Source organism: Erinaceus europaeus, chromosome 7 (assembly GCF_950295315.1).
Source record: "Erinaceus europaeus chromosome 7, mEriEur2.1, whole genome shotgun sequence".
Classification (NCBI taxonomy): domain Eukaryota; kingdom Metazoa; phylum Chordata; class Mammalia; order Eulipotyphla; family Erinaceidae; genus Erinaceus; species Erinaceus europaeus.
Window position 1 is genome coordinate 100,355,518 of NC_080168.1, and position 13,271 is coordinate 100,368,788.

At 36.6% G+C, this 13,271-nt stretch overlaps 1 protein-coding gene across 3 annotated transcripts in view; it reads right to left on the reverse strand.

Annotated features, from left to right (window-relative positions):
- The window catches only part of TBK1 (TANK binding kinase 1), a 65,376-nt gene that overhangs the window by 27,564 nt on the left and 24,541 nt on the right, over positions 1-13,271 (reverse strand). For all 3 annotated transcript variants that reach the window (XM_007516861.2, XM_060194999.1, XM_060195000.1), the window contains 4 exons: positions 11,996-12,192; positions 5,336-5,394; positions 4,223-4,314; positions 370-471 (listed from right to left, as the gene is read on the reverse strand). In XM_007516861.2, coding sequence (XP_007516923.1) covers positions 370-471; positions 4,223-4,314; positions 5,336-5,394; positions 11,996-12,192 — 450 coding nt within the window. The remainder of the gene's footprint in view (positions 1-369; positions 472-4,222; positions 4,315-5,335; positions 5,395-11,995; positions 12,193-13,271) is intronic.

Consider the following 13,271-nt stretch of genomic DNA (forward strand, 5'->3'; position numbering starts at 1 on the left):
CTCAGGGAGAAGATTAGTAAGTCAAAATGAACTATGTCATTCTAAAATGCTACTACTACTAAAATGTAGTTCTAGAATAGTTTTGCAACATTCTTTGTTGGTTATAGGTTTTGTATTTTCTTCTTCAGAAAGAAGTTTTGCAAGGGACATTTCTATCTCAGATTACCTTTTCTTTTGAATGGAGAAAGCAAAAATGACACCAGAGAGACAGTGTTCATTTCTTAGCTAGAGGACTGGATATTTCTACCTTTAAGAGGAAGTAATTTAGTTGAAGGTTGCTTTTTAACACAAACACATGCACAGAATGCTATATTATGCCAAATATGACTAAACAAATTTTAAACAGCATTAAGGAAGTAATCTACTCACACTTTCACGGTTTTTTCAATGTTTCTGATGCAGAAATCCAATGTGATCACAACTTCTGTCTTTTTGTGGACAGTTTCATTATAATCATCTTTAACTAATTCTCTAAAAAATAAGTTCAATTTCATTAGTTTATCTAAAGAACTTTTTTCTTTGTCTACCACTAATTATATAACTGCAAGACTCATCAAACAATCTGAATATTATGATGTATTATGAAATTCAATACATATAACTTATGATGGTATTATTAAAAACATTTCTATGATACATACATAATGCATAAATCACTATTACTAACAGTTTAGAAGTCTAAAACATTAAAATTAAATTGAAGAATAAAAATCAATCTATAATCATACAAATAAGCTATACAGTGTTACATATCATAAGAATTAATTTTTACTATTCATACTAAACTGCTGTCTGCCTCATACTTGAATTAATGTGATTTCTCAAGAAGCTGGTCTATACCAAAGATCAACAAACTAAGGCTTAAGGCCTTTTATATTTTTCAAGTATTATGACAGAGACCCCAGAGCACTGCTCAGCTCTGGCATACAGGGGTACTATTATTGGGGGATTGAAGCTGGGCACTCAGGCATGCAAGTCCACTGCTTTAAAAAGCTGAGCTGTCTCCTTGGCTATGAGGCCTATTTTTATCTATGATATAAAAGTGGGATTTATTTTTTAAAGGCTGTGAACACAGGGGCTACTGAAGTGGCTCAGCCAGGAGAGGTAGTTTAGCAGATGGGGCATTTTCCTTAAATGTCCCTGATCTGGAGGCCAAGTAATACAGTATACCTGAGATTGTGCACACATTACCTACAAGGACCCAGGTTCAAGCCCCCAGGCACCACCTGTATGAATGGTATGCAGGTGTCTCAATGCTGCAGGTGTCTCTCTACTTCACTCTCCCTGTCTTTCTTTCTGTTTCCTGTCTCTATAAAGAAAGAAAAACAAGCTACTGGGAGTTGAAAATCACCAAGGCCCAGCAAAAGCCCTTGTGTGTGTGTGTGTGTGGGGGGGGAAGGCAGTACACCCAGTTGAGGACATATATAGCAATGCAAAAGAACCTGGGCTCAAGCACCTGGTCCTACACAATTGATGAAGCAGTGCTATAGGTGTCTCTATCTCCCCCTCCCTTCTTGATTTCTGTCTCTATTTTTAATAAAAAGCAAGCCCATGGTCTGGGGACAATGATCTGCTCTCATAAAATAAAAAAATAGGGGTGTGGGTGGTGATACATGTGGTTAAGCACACACATTACTGTGTGAAAGGGCCTGAGTTTGAGCCCCCACTCCCCACCTGTAGGGGGGAAGCAGGCCTGAAGGCCTTTTGCTTTCTTTCTTCACTGTCCTTTCAATTTCTATCTGTTCTATAAAAAATAAATAAGTAAATACATAAAAAAGGAAAAAATGGCCACCAGGAGTGGTGCATTCACTGTGCAGACACTATGCCCCAGAGATCACTTTAGTGGTAATAAAAAAGTAATCAACTTTATCTTTAAAGGTAGTAAAATCAGAATAAAGGGGCCAGGCAGTGGTACACCTGGTCCCCACCTGCAGGGGGAAAGTTTCAGGAGTGGTGAAGCAGGGCTGCAGGTGTCTCTCTGATTCTCTCCCTATCTTTCCTTCCCTCTCAATTTCTCTCTGTCTTTATCCAATAATAAACAACATATATATATTAACAATAAAGTAAAATCAGAATAAAAACAAAGACGAGATCTTTTGTAGTCCAGTGTTTAAAATATCTACTAACCGACCCTATAAATAAAAGTTTGCCAATAAGATCTATATTAAAAAGTGATTTTCCTCACAATTTGTTAAACTAAAAGAAAACGAAATAAAGTTTCAAGGAAGAATGACTGGGTAACAGCCAAGAGAAAAGAAAAAAAAAAAAGAAGTTATACAACATTATGAAAATAATCGAAATTAGCACTTAGATTTGTAAGGAACTACTTAGCAAAAACAAATATTTCATAATGGAAAAGAAAAACACAGGGCTGGGTCACTGGCAGGGTGCATATCTTACCATGCCTGCAGCCCAACTTCTAGCCCCTGCACCACACAGGATGTGCTATGGACCCTCTTTCTCTGCCTTTCTCTGAATGAATAGAAGTGCTGAACTCTGGATCCACAAAAAAAAAACCAAGAGTTTGTGAATACATAAAACATATTAAAAGCATAAAGGTAGAGACTTTACTTAAAGATGACAGGAAAAAGGAGACAAGCAGTACAAGAACAAGAATAATGCAATGTTTTGCACACGTTTCTGTAAGAAGGGAATGATATGAGGCTGGTATACAGAAAGTGTCATGAACATTAAAGATGAAGATATACTATGATCAGTGACAGTGAGTCCTAAGAACAGAAGTTCATTACTAAGTGTGTGTGCATACAAAACTACAAAGCTGGGAGCTGGGAGGTAGAGCAGCGGGTTAAGTGCAGATGGCGCAAAGCACAAGGACCGGTGTAAGGATCCAGGTTCGAGCCCTCAGCTCCCCACCTGCAGGGGAGTCGCTTCACAAGCGGTGAAGCAGGTCTGCAGGTGTCTATCTTTCTCTCCTTGTCTCTGTCTTCCTCATCTCTCCATTTCTCTATGTCCTATCCAACAACGATGACAACAATAATAATTACAACAACAAAACAAGGACAACAAAAGGAAGTAAATAAATAAATAAAAAGAAAAAAACTAAAAAAACATAAAGCTTTAAGTGACATACAGAACTACAGGAATGATTCTCAAAAGAGATTATTTATTCTCTCCTGTCAGGTAGAAAGATGACATCTTCATATCATAAAAGTAAGTTAAAAAAGTCAAATCATAGGTGGGGGTAGATAGCATAATGGTTTTGCAAAAAGACTCTCATGCCTGAAGCTCTGAAGTCTCAGGTTCAACCCCCCACACCACCATAAACCAGAACTGAGCAGTGCCCTGGTAAAGTCATATCAAAAAGTGATTCTTACGTGTCATTTTCAGGAATAGAATACTTAAAAATTTATGACTAAAATTCTGCCCTGGAAAAATCATACTGATTTAAATAACTAAACATTAGCTTTTAAATTGCTGGTCAAGATGAATGTATACTCACATAGTATGACTCATTTATAAGAAATGTCTAGAAAAGGCAAATCTAAAAACATAGAAGCTATAGCAATGGCTGTCCAGGGTTCAGCAGGTTATGGAAGAATGGGGAGTGACTGATAATGGGGACAGTTTTATTCTATAGTGAAAAAATATTCTAAAATTAGCAGTGATTCAAGGCTGGGTGGTGGTGTACACACATCACAGTGTGCAAGGATCCGGTTTCAAGCCTCCAGTCCTCACTGGAGGAAGCTTTATAAGCAGTGAAGCAGTGATGCAGGTATCTCTTCTCCCCTCAATGTCTCTGTCTCTATACAAAATAAATAAATGGGAAAAAAAAGAATTTTTTATAAAGTACATGGTGATTCTTGCACAACTTTGCAAAGGTACTAAAGTCACTGAATTGTACATTTTAAATGGGTGAATTTTATCTCAGTAACACCTTTGAAACAGAGGAAAATTCTAAGGACATAAGCACTAGAATAAAGTATAGTTTGTATTAGAGTGTAACAATGTCAGTCTTTTAAGAGTGTGAAATAACAACATGTCAAGGACCATAGAAAAGAAGTTAATTTGCCTTCACATCGTACAGTATTGGGTTTTAAAATCCAGATACTATTTGTTCTGTCTCACAAAAATATTGTAAGACTTAAAAGCCATCATCTGACCTTCCTTAATCTGAAGAGGTAAATCATCAACAACTGGATGGTTACGTTGTTTAATTAGGATTAAGTTAAGATCAACTTTCAAACTTTAATCTATTACTTACATCAACCATCGTATCCCTTTTCGCATTAATTCCTGATAAAGGAGCAAGGTGCTGGCAATTCTACAGGCATAACATACAACTCCTGTTATTGCCTAATGAAGAAATACAAAATGCCCATAGTTAGTGCTAATTGCTATGGGAGGGGAGAATCAAACCATGTACTTTTACCAAGTCAGTTACGACCATAGTATACACCAATTTCTAAAAATGAAGACAGATATAACTGCAGTAAAAAGTTTGCCCATTAAATAACATTTAACACGTACTATGTCAATGGAGAAAGCGTTTTTTTTTTTTTTAATTATTTTAATTTATTGGATAGAGACAGCCAGAAATTGAGAGGGTAGGGGGACACGGAGAGACACCTGCAGCCCTGCTTCACACTCATGAAGCTTTTCCCCTGAAGGTGGGGACCTAGGGCTTGAACCTGGGTCCTTGTACACTGTAACATATGTGCTCAGTCAGATGCACCACACCTGGTACTTTTTTTTTCTTTCTTTTTCTTCTTCTTCTTTTTTTTTAATAGGATAGGTCATAGAGAAATTGAGAGAGGAGGTGGAGACGGGAAGAGAAACAGCTGCAGAAGCAGCTACATGAAGCAACCTACCTCCCTGCAGGTGTTTTTTTTTTTTTTTAATGAATTCAAGGTAAAAATAAAAATGCAAAATAGCTTGCAATAGATGACAGGAAAATTGTTTAGTTTAATAAAAATAGAGTAGGTTCATTAATTACATATACTTTCAGCTATGCTAATTTATATTATAAACTTTGAGCTATAAATAAATGACCCTACTATTTTCAAAGACTTATTTATTTATGAGAATGAGTGGTGTAGGGAGAAAGAACTAGAACATTACTCTGGGACATACAATGCCAAGGATCAAACTTGAGATCTCACACTTGAAGGTCCAACACTTTGCCCACTGTACCACCTGCCAGGCTTCATGGTTTTACTTTTTTATCAGGAATACTCTAGCTTATGGTATCAAATTTACTGAAAATTATTACACCCTACCCAGTATCATATATCTGTTTTTTAGATAAACAGGAAGTTATCATTGATAGGATCATTTTAATTCAGATCTCTAAATAGTAGTTTTATTAAATACTAACCTTAGCCATGCTGGCATCCCCGTCTAAATCATAACGTGGATGTACTTTAGGGAGGGAAACTGAAATACAAATTAAAATAATGAAAATCAGAAATAGAGAGCTCTGAATAAACTATTTCACTATATATATCAACCTCTAAATTAAACATTAGTAACAAAACTACTTTCTTGGTTAAAAACCCACTTGAAGCAATAATACTGTTTATTTAACAGATTACTAATATTTGTAAAGGGTCTATTTTCTTCTTAAATATATTCCAACATAAACTCAATGCTTATATTTTTTAATCTGATTTTTAAAATTTATATAAATATCATTCCCACCACCAAAAAACTGTGTCCCATTCCATCCCCCCCTCCCCCACAGTGAAGCCGAAATTTTGCCCTAGCCCTCAACCCAGAGATTTTTATTTTGGTGCCCTACTCCAAAGCTGCTGTGAGTTTACCTTTCTGTTCTTCTTTCTCAACTTCTGTTTATGAGTAGGATCACCCCATATTTGTCTTTGTCTTTCTGACTTAGCTCACTTAACATAATTTCTTCTAGCTCCATCCAAGATAGGTCAGAGAAGGGAGGTTTATTGTTCTTCATAGCTGAGTAGTATTCCATTGTGTATATATACCACAGCTTTCTCAGCCATTCATCTGTTGTTGGGCACCTGGGTTGTTTCCAGGTTTTAGCGATTATGAATTGTGCTGCTATGAACATAGGTGTACACATTTCTTCTTGGTTGGGCATTATCAAGTCCTTGGAGTATAACCGTAGGAGAGGAATTACTGGGTCATATGGAAGGTCCATGTCTAGCCTTGTGAGAGTTATCATTTTCTATTTCCTTGAATAGTGACTCATAATTTTCAGTATATAAGTCTTTCACTTCTTTGGTCAGCTTTATTCCTAGGTATTTTATTGATTTTGCTGCACGGTGAATGGGAGTGATTTCTGGATATACTGTTCTTCGGATTTAGTGTTTGCATAAAGAAATGCCACTGATGTTTGTACACTGGTTTTGTAGCCTGACACTTTGCTATATTGCCTAATAACTCCCAGTAGTTTTCTGCTGGATTCTTTAGGTTTTTCTATGTATACTATCATATCATCTGCAAATAGTGAGAGCTTGACTTCTTCTCTTCCAGTTTGTATTCCTTTGATTTCTTTCTCGTTTGATTGCTATAGCAAGAACTTTCAATAGTATGTTGAAGAGTAATGGTGATAATGGACAGCCCTGTCTTGTCCCTGATCTGAGGTGGAATGCTTTGAGCTTCTGTCCACTGAGTATGACGTAGGCTGTAGGTTTCTGTATATGGACTCCACTATCTTGAGGAATTTCCCATCTATTCCCATTTTTTGCAGTGTTTTGAGCATGAATGGGTATTGGATTTCGTCAAAGGCTTTCTCTGCATCTATTGAGATATTGGTTTTGCTTTTATTGATGTGGTGAATGACATTGATTGACTTACGTATGTTGAACTAGCCTTTCATTCCTGGGATAAATCCAACTTGGTTGTGATGAATAATCTTTTTGATATGCTGCTGTATCTGGTTGGCCAGGATCTTGTTTAATAATTTGGCATCCATGTTCATCAGAGGTACTGGTTGGTAGTTTTCCCTTTTTGTTGTGTTCCTATCTGCTTTTTGTAGCAGGGTGGGAGGCAGTGTTCCTGCTTCTTTGATCTTGTAGAAGAGCTTTAGAAGTTATAGGCATTCACTGTTTCCTGAAGGTTTTGTAGAATTCATTTGTAAAGCCATCTGGTCCAGGACTTTTGTTGTTGGGGTGGTTCTTAATAACTTTTGATTTTTTTCTGTCTGTGATTGGTGCACTTAGGTTTTGTAGTTCTTCTTGGTTCAGTTTTAGAAGGGTATATGTTTCTAGGAATTCTTCCATTTCTTCCAGATTCTCTAGCTTGGTGGCATATAGTTCTTCATAAAAGTTTCGCATGATTTTCTGTGGTGTCAGTTGTGATATCTACTCTATCATTTACAATTTTATTTATTTGTCTTCTCCTTTTTTTTTTTTTTTTTTTTTTTTTTTAGTGAGTCTGGCTAGGGGTCTGTCAATCTTGTTTAATTTTTCAAAGAACCAACATTTGGCCTTATTGATCTTTTGTATGGTTCTCTTATTTTCAATGTTTATTTCTGCTCTAATTTTAGTCATTTCTGTCCTTTTGGTTGCTTTAGGGTTCCTTTGTTCTTCTTCCTTAAAGCGTGCAATAAGGTGGGTTATTTGAGCCTTTTCTTGTTCTCTAAAGTGTGATTGTATGGCTATCAGTTTTCCTCTCAGTACTGCTTTAGCTGTGTCCCAAATATTTTGATAGCTTGTCTTCATTTTCATTTGTTTCCAGGAACATTTGAATTTCTTGCTTGAGTATCTCTCTAACCCTGTCGTTATTAAGCAACATGTTGTTGAGTTTCCAAATTTTGTGTCTTTTAGTAATTTTCTGTTTGTTGTTGAATGTTAGCTTTACTCTACTGTGATCTGAGAAGATACTTGGGATGATTTCAATGTTCTTAAATTTGTTGATACTGTCTTTGTGGCCTAACATGTGGTCTATCCTTGAGGATGTGCTGTATGGATTTGAAAAGAAATTGTATTCCAGTTTTTTTGGGGTGAAGAACTCTGAAAATGTCCAGGAGGTCTAGTCTGTCCATCTCTTCATTTAATTCTCGTTTCTTTGTTGATTCTCTGCTTCGTTGATCTAAGTGTGAGAGTGGGGTGTTGAAGTCTCCCACTATTACTGTATTACTATTGATGTATTTTGTAGTTCTTTCAGTAGGTGTTAGATGTATTTAGATGGGTCCTTACTGGGTATATAGATGTTAATAATTGTTAAATCTTCTTGATTGATTGATCCTCTAATCATTATGTAATGGCCTTGCCTATCTTTTATTACTTTAATTTAAAGTCTATTGTGTCACAAATGAGAATGGCTGTTCTTGCTTTTTTTGTGGTCCATTAGCCTGTACGATAGCTTTCCATTCTTTCACTTTAAGTTTGTGTTTGTCTTGTTGGGTCAGGTGGGATTATTGCAAGCAGCATATGATGGGGTTGTGTTTTTTAATCTATCCTCCTACTCTGTGCCTTTTAATGGGTGAGTTTAAGCCATTGTCATTTATTGATATTATGGATTTAAGGTATTGCAGTGCCATTATTCAACAATTTTTTATTTGCTCTGATATATGCCAAGTATTATGGTGATGTTCTTGTTTATAAGAGGTCTTTTAGAACCTCTTTCAGGACAGGCTTGGTGATGGTTGCCTCCTCTAACTGTTGCCTGTCTGAGAAGGTTTTGATCCTTCCATCTAATTTGAATGAAAGTCTAACAGTATATATTACCCTTGGTTGAAACCCTTTTTCATTCAGGGCTCGATCCATATCTTGCTATTCTCTTCTGGCTTTTAGAGTTTAAGTGGAGAAGTCTGCTGATAGTCTTCTGGGTTTTCCCCTTTTTGTTTCTCTCTTGCAGCCTTTAGGATCCATTCTTTATCCTTACTTCTTTTCATTGTAACAACGGTATGTATTGCTGTCTTCAGGTCTGGGTTGATTCTGTTTGGGACTCTCTGGGCCTCTTGAATCTTAATGTCCTTTCTGTTATTTAGGTCTGGGAAGTTTTCTTCTATTATTTTCTCTAGAATGTTTACTTTCCCGTTCTCTCTTTCTTTCTCTGGTAGGCCAATTATACAAATGTTACTTATTTGAGATCATCCCATATGTCTCTGTTGTTGTTTTCAGTGTCTCTCAATCTCTTTTTGAGCTCTTTTACCTCTTTCTTAGTTTTCTCTAGCTCATCCTGTCTGGCTAATTCTGTTTTCTGCTTCTGTTAATCTGCTTTCCCCTCCCTCAGCTTCTTTCTTCAGTTTGGTTATAGTATTAGCTTGTTCTGCTAATTGGCCTTTAGCTCAGCAATTTCAGCTTTCAGTTCTCTAATTACATCGAGGTAGCTAGTATTTTCCTTGAGGGTCACATCTGTTGTTTCCCTAATTCTGCTCACCCTTTCCTCCATAGTTGTCTTCATTTCTGTGATTATTAGGTTTATTACTGCTTGCATACTTTTTTGATCTATGCTTACTTCTGACTGATTTGGAGTTTCTTCTGGGCTCCTGTCCTGATTCACTGTGATAGCAGTTTTATTTGCTCTTGATTTAACCATTTTTTAAAATTGATATGGTTTGTATTCTTCTGTTCTGTCATTCTTCAGTTGTTGTGTTTTGAGTACTAGCCATGTTATACTAAAGACTTTTCACAAATGCAGTCACAAACCTCAGAAACTACAATAGGATCTGAAGCAAGGACTGATGCAGTTCAACAAATACCAGTTAGCCAAACAACACCTCCAGTGCAAGAAAAAATAGCAAACTAAACCAAAAGAAAAATAAAGAGAAAGGAAAAGAGGAAAAGCAAGAGTAGACAATTATGCAAATCTACTGTCCACTATAAGTTCTAGGGATAGCAAGAAGAGAAAGGAAAGTAGAAAAGACAAGGCTTCCACCAATGCATAGAGGAGTCGGTGGTAGCGCAGTGGGTTAAGCGCATATGGCACAAAGCGCAAGGACCAGTGTAAGGATCCACCAATGCACAGGAGGCTAGGCTCAAGCCTGGGTTGCATGCATCATTGCAAAGCAGGTACACTATGCAGGTGAGCTTTTATTTCAGTTCTATCTTTAAATCTAAATCACATCCCAAAGGTCCAAATAAAAATGCAAAAATCTGAGTAACATTACTCCACCCCCAGTATAATTAGCAATGTAAAAGATTAAAAAAAAAAGGCAAATCTAATTTTTCATAGACTCTGAAACCCCATAAAGTGGTCTATTCACATGAGATATCATCGTTGCTAACAAGAATGCAAACTGACATTCTGTATGGATAGTCCTTAAACAAAAAGATGGAATTACCTTATGGTCCAGTAATACCACTCTTAGTAATTTATCCAGGGGACATTCAAGCACTAATTAGAATGGACATATGCACCCCTATGTTCATAGCTGCATTATTTAACATAGCCAGAGTGGAAGCAGCCTAAATGCCCATCAACAGATGACTAGACAAAGAAGTTATGGGATATATATTCCATGGAATAGTATTCTGTGATCAAAAAAGATAAGTATTCTTTGGAACAAAACGGATGGAATTGGAGGTGATTATGCTTAGAAAAATAAGAAATGAAAGACAACTAACTGATGGTTCCACTCATATGTGGAATCTATACATCTGATTTACATGAACTTGCAAAAAAAAATCCAAACAAAACAGAAGCAAGCAAACTATTTCTAAGACTTGTGAGAACTATGGTGGACAGTAGGAGGGTGGGAATATGTGACTTTGGTGGTGGAACTATACACTGTAATCTTGTAACACTATTAATAGCCAACTATTTTTTTTAAATAGTTGCTGAATTTTATGATACAATAGATTACTTTGAGAATTAGAATACTAAAATCAGACGTCTATAGAAAGCATGCATGGCAAATTATTTTATAATTTAAAAATATTTTATTTTGGGGCCCAGGTCGCAATGCATAGGAACCTAGGTTCAAGCCACCAGTCCTCACCTGCAAGTTTGCGAGTGGTGATACAGTGTGGCAGGTGTCTCTGTCTCTCTCCCTTCTCTACCAATCCCTTCCCTCTTGATTTCTGACAGTCTCTATCCATTAAAAGCATAATATATATATATATATATATATTATTTTAATGAGAGAGAAAAATAGAAAGGTACAGATAGAGAACAGAGTACTGCTCACTCTGGTTTCAGGTGGTGTGGGAAGAGTAACTTGGGACTTCAGAGCCACAGGCATGAAAGGTTTTTGCGTAACCATTATGTGATCTTCCCTGTACTATCTTGCCATTCTATGAAACAGACTGTTTAAGATCTAATTATGTTGCCCACAAGGTTTTTTCTTTTAAAATTTTAAAAAAATTATTATTTTAAACCAGAGCACTGCTCAATTCTGTGTTATGATGGTGCGGGGGACTGAACCTGGGACTTTGGAGCCTCAGGCATGAGTCTCTTTGTATCACCATTATGCTATCTACTCCCGAACCCCCTCAAGGTTTTCTTTACAAATATATTATTTACTTATGAGAGAGAGGAGCAAAGAAAGACACCAGAGCATTATTCTGGTGCATATGATGGCAGTAATCAAACTTGGGATCTCATGCCCGTGCTTTATCCACTATGCTACCTCCTGGGTAGCACCCCAGTTTCCAAGGTTTTCATGTTCACTAGTAATTTCTTTCAGCTAATTTTCAAAATTTTGATGCCATTATCAATCAGATTTATAAAGATGACAATCATTTTTTTTTTTTGCCTCCAGGGTTACTGCTGGACTCAGTGCCTGCACTATGAATCCACTGCTCCTGGAGGTCATTTTTCCCATTTTGTTGCCCTTGTTGTAGTTGTTATTGTCATAGCTGTTGTTGTTGGATAGGACAGAGAAAAATCAAGAGAGGAGGGGATGACAGAGAGGAGAGAAAGACAGACACCTGCAGACCTGCTTCACTGCTTGCGAAGCGGCCCCCTGCAGGTGGGGAGCTGGGCGCTCGAACCAGGATCCTTACACTGGCCCTTGTGCTTTGTGCCACATGCGCTTAACCACTATGCTACCGCCCAGCTCCCTACAATTACCATTTTTTAAGGGTTGTAAGAATAAAAAAAAATCCCAACTTACTTTTTTCATATTTCAAGCCTATGGTATTCAGAGGTTCCCGGCTTACAACAAAGATGGGGTTTTCCTCAGTAGTTTTAGGGAAATGCTGCACTAGTCTTCCAGGCTCTAGAACCAGGCGTCGTCCTTCATATATAAGTTCTTGATTGGAAGAAATTATTTTGGTTTGCTTATACACTAGCTCATGAAATACAGTAGCACTGTGTGAGAAAAATACAAAAGGACAACATAATTGGGATACAAGGAAGTGACAGCTTTTTTCTAGTGAGGAGTGCAACAGTATTCATTTCTAAGTGATAGTCAATTTATGGCCAGCTCACAGAAACACTGCTCTACTACTATGGGTATTACAAACTCTATTAAAATAAACATAATGTGTACAGCAATCAATTCTAAAATATTTTATGTTTGGACACCTGCATTAGATATGTGCAATAGTCAGGATTCTTTTTCTTTTTAAAAGCTGGTCCAACATTCAGAATTCTTAAGTTAACAGTGAGAAGTCAACATAACATAGTGGTTAAGAGTGGTCAATGACTTGGAAATCAGACAATCTGGGTTCAAATTTTAGCTCTTCCACTTACTTGTACTGCTAAGTTATTGAACTTCTGCTCCTCATCTATAAAATAGGATAACAAACTTACCTCACAGAAATGTAGTGAGAAGTAAATGACTCAAATATTTAAGGAGTTGATAATAGTGTTTGCATTATGAGTGTATAATGCTTAACAATTAATAGTACCAGGCATTTCCAAAATATGTTCTGGAGGAAATGTAGATTCTTCACTAATAGAGCTATGGGATCAAAGGAATATTTCAGCAGCTAAGTAGTGTTTTGTTCCTATCATAAAGCTCTGCTGTGATTTGACTTGGATAGATCTGTTTGTTCAAGAATGCTTTTAAAATGTGGCTAATATCAAACTTGATGCATAGAATATTAAATACCAAAATAAAGATGAGAAACATTTTAATCAATGCTATATTTTTGTATATATTTTAATATTTATATTTATTTGATAGAGACAAAGAAAATTTGAGAGTGAAGAGGGAGACAGTGCTGCAGCTGGGAACTAGACACACGAACTTGGGTCCTTGCACACTGTAACATGTGTGCTCAGCCAGGTACGTCTCTACCCAGCTGCTCTCAATACTATGTTAATATTATTTTACCTACATAATTAGTGTCTATGTCATATTTGGCATATTATTAGATGTTAGTATCTACAAGGCATCAAAACCATTACTGGAATCTTGTCAAAACAGAAACTAAGGCATAAAG